Source organism: Glycine soja, chromosome 19 (assembly GCF_004193775.1).
Source record: "Glycine soja cultivar W05 chromosome 19, ASM419377v2, whole genome shotgun sequence".
Lineage (NCBI taxonomy): Eukaryota > Viridiplantae > Streptophyta > Magnoliopsida > Fabales > Fabaceae > Glycine > Glycine soja.
Genome location: NC_041020.1, coordinates 5,379,774 through 5,383,760, shown reverse-complemented (window position 1 = coordinate 5,383,760; position 3,987 = coordinate 5,379,774). Strand labels below are relative to the sequence as shown.

Sequence of the window (3,987 nt, the reverse complement as noted above, 5' to 3'; positions counted from 1 at the left end):
TTTCAAAGTTAATGAGCTAAAGGATAAAATTAAAGATACTCATCAGGTACATGTTATTGCCATTTATCTTTTTCTTCCTCACGTACAAAGCTCAAAAGGGAGAAAAAAGACTATTGTTTTTGACTTCCACACAGACACAGAAGAAAAAAACAAAACAAAAGGAAAAAAAAAAAAAAGATAAATATCAACTAATTAAAGGAGATTAATTTAGATGATAATTAAAAATTTGGTCTGCCCCTTGTATTGATCAAATTCAGCCAAGGAGGTCGTCCATGTTGTTGTTACACGAGTTGGATAATTGGTTTGAAGAATCAGATCTGAGATATGCTGAAGGAATCACATGATCAACATCATGATGATGATCTTCCAAAGGGGTTATGAAGGAGGAGGGGCAAGGGCTATGTATCTGCATGTCCCTAATCATTTGGCGAAGTTCCAAAGCTTGTTCTTTGAGTTGAGCATTCTCTTGCATCACTTGGTCATGGCTCTCTGAGACATGGTTCAGCTTGTCCATGAGCTGGTGGTTCTCATTCCTGAGCCACACCACTTGTGACCAGAGCTCATCAAGGTGCTTCTGCTTCCTCATGCGTGATCTTCGCGCCGATTCGCGGTTCGATATCATTCTCCTGTGCTTCCTCTCGTTGATGAGGCTCAGGTTTTGCTCATCAGCCTCATCAGAAGTGGAGTTGCTGCTTATACATGAGGATTGAGGACTGAATAAGTCGGGAACTTTATGATAGGGAGTGTTGTTAATATTGTTATAGCCATATATTTGGTTAGAGAATCTTTGGAACTGAAATGTGGGATTAATGTTGTTTTGGAACATGGTGGTGTAGTTGTTGTTGTTAGGAGGGTAGGGACAAGGGTTTGAAGGGAGTAAATAATTGAGGCCTGAGACTACTTCCCTGCTTTGCATGGTTTTTTCTTCTCTTTTTTTGGGGGGGGTTTTGGAAGAAGATTATTGAGGCCTTAATTGTTTGGAGGAAGAGTACTATAGTAGTGAGTGAGTGATGGAGAGAGTTCAATTGGTTTTGAGAAGGAGGAAGGAAAGAGTGGGAAGAGTAGGTATTATATAGGGAGAGAAAATGATGGAAGTGACCCCACTTGATAATATGCTTGTTACATTATTGATGCAATGGAATGGAATTGGCATGCATTCTCTAATTAGTTCAAAAATAACTGCATCATCAACCAGTTTATCAAATCTAATGGTTTATGCCCAAATTAAGTCTATGTTTAAAATTTTTTCTTTGTTGCATAATAAAGCATGCATCCTCTTGGCATCATGGCACAAATCCTCTACAATTTTGTTATTACAAATTGCTAGTTTCTTATATGTGTTTTTGGTACTATTCTTTGTCAGAATTGAATATATATATATATATATATATATATATATATATATATATATATATATATATATATATATATATATATATATATATATCATGGTAATCTTTATTAATTTTTTATTATGAATTACTGAAATGAAACTTTAATTATAATTGAACAACAGTTTTAATAAAAGTTACGAAATTGTATTTAAGTTTTGTCCATCTTGTTAAAGATAAACCTTACATGTAGTTTTTTTTAAGTATTTATAGTATTGTTATTTAATCAAAGTTGGAGTTTTCACAGCTTTAATGACTTATGCTAACTTTTAAGCCAAAGTTTTATTTTGTAAATTAAAAAAGAAATCTTAAATCTAATTAGAAAAAAGGTACTAAAAGCAGCTAAGTTTTGTCTATTATAAAAGATTATGAACCCATGGGATTATGGGAATGTCATGAGATTGGTGTCTATATGCGGGTTTAATTGGTTAATTGCATTTATATGCTCTCTTTGCTTTCTCTAAAAAGCATTAATGAAGTTATGTATGTATGTACATATGATATATGATATATGTTACATGTTTTGGATGAATGGCATGATTCACATACATAAGTGGCCCAAAAGGGTGAGCGCAACTTGGGTTTGTGGATATAATCATTTTGTAGAAAAATATGCTTACCTAAGAGCGACAAAGGCATTTCATATCATGGGGAGTATAATTAAATAACTCTATTGGAAGACTGTTTCGATGAAAGCAAACACAGCAAAATTTTGGAGTTAAATAAGTCACTTAATTAAGTGTGTTATTTCCAAGCTGATTCTCTGTTGGATTAGGATTGTATTCTCTCAAATGACGTAAGAAAGGGGTGTGGAAAAACGAGGCTGGGAAAGGCAGGTTTTGAAGGTGACTTCAATGGACTATAACCAACAAATCACAAACCTTAACCAAAGAGCATGTTTGTTTTACCTATGGTTAAACTTAAAACTCGACACACATATAAAAGTAAAATTCACATTCAATAGAAGGGGAAATATAGGCCTTTAATCAATCCACTTTTGGATCATTACAAATAAAATAAGGATAAATTGCATAGAAATATGTAGTGTAAGTCACTAAAAAATTTTAATTTAAACTTCGTGAGTAAAAAAATTATGAAAATAATATCTCGCTAAAAATTGTCAATCTTTTTATTAAGAAATAATCATCGCATCAAAATTTATACACTTTAATATATCTATGATTTATTATGTACGTACACATAATATTAATTGTTATTTTTCTCTCACTTATATTCCTACCTAAGTTTTATCCGTTGATAGAACTTCCAAAAAAATTAAGGATTTACTTATTTTAAGGTAACTATAGTTAGATTGATTTATTAAAAAAAGTGTTTTTTTTTATTTCTCAATTTCTTGTGATATTTTTTCAAAAAATAAAACTTAACTATTTTTTAAAATTACTAAACCAAACATCCTATTAAAACATTCAACTTGCAAATCTACTTGCTCTGTTCAGTAGGTAATTTCTTAACTCACATCGCCAGCCGCATTTAAATTTCCATAAAGGAGAGTCCATTTCTATATTCATGAAACTTGCCAAATTCGTAACTAGAAGATCAAAGAAAGCAAGAGATTAAGAATATTTTTGATGACTCAAGAACCACTTATTTCCGGGACCTCCAAAAACAATTATATGTGTATGGATCAAATAGAAGCCAAATGTTTGATCAGCAATCACTTTTCCTTAGTAGGGTTAGGTACTTGGTATTAATCAACGTCTATTAATTTGGCTGTGGCAAATAACAACTTCAATAGTAATTAATCACAGGAGAAAAAATAAGGTAATTCTGCTAATATCACTCTCCACGCCAAAAGTATGCCATAAATGCTGAATGCATCATGCTGCTGCGTTTGTTTAATTTAGCTGCTAAAAAGTTGTCTAGGTCTTATGTTTTCGTCTTTTCTGGCATATTCTCATGGTTATTCCACAATCCACATGGTCATTAATTGCCCTTGTGAACAATTTGGGGTCATGAACGTGAATGATAGTAAAGATTTGAAAATAGTTATTATTTGTCACCCTCCCAAGATAATACCTATCTCTGCTCTTTGCTTTGGTACAAACTATACATATATATATGCACTTTTAAGAATATTATTATAGATAATAAAATATTCTAGTGAGTAATTAACGAATTATTTGCTCAAAAACTCAAACTCATGTTAATTAACTCATGCGTTCAATAGTTATCTCTGCTCTCTCTCTCTCTCTCTCTATATATATATATATATATATATTTTGGTGTTTTAGTATTTTCTATTTCTTTTTTAAATATCAATATTTTACAAATTGAAAGTACCATTAATTATTTTTTCACTTATAAACAACTGTTATTATATTTTTTTTTTTCAGTCTTTCTTTTATGATCTGGAAGAATTGAAAATGAATAATACAAAGCACTCTCATGTTAATCAAAGATTGTTATTATAATTATTATATTTTTTTCTCTGTCTAATCATAACAAAATTTTATATTTATTTAATGTTCCTTAATTATGTGTATACTTTCTTTTTAATATATTCTTTCATTTTTCAAAATTCATGTGAGTCTTACTAGTTTAAAAGTGTGACCTAAATAATTCAGTAGGACTTAGA

At 30.8% G+C, this 3,987-nt stretch overlaps 1 protein-coding gene across 1 annotated transcript; it reads right to left on the bottom strand.

Annotated features, from left to right (window-relative positions):
• LOC114399338 (basic leucine zipper 43-like) lies at positions 1 to 1,034 on the bottom strand. The gene has a single exon (XM_028361520.1). It carries the CDS (start codon positions 914 to 916, stop codon positions 254 to 256), a length of 663 nt encoding a protein of 220 aa, XP_028217321.1. The 5' UTR covers positions 917 to 1,034; the 3' UTR covers positions 1 to 253.
• Positions 1,035 to 3,987: the final 2,953 nt, after the last annotated feature.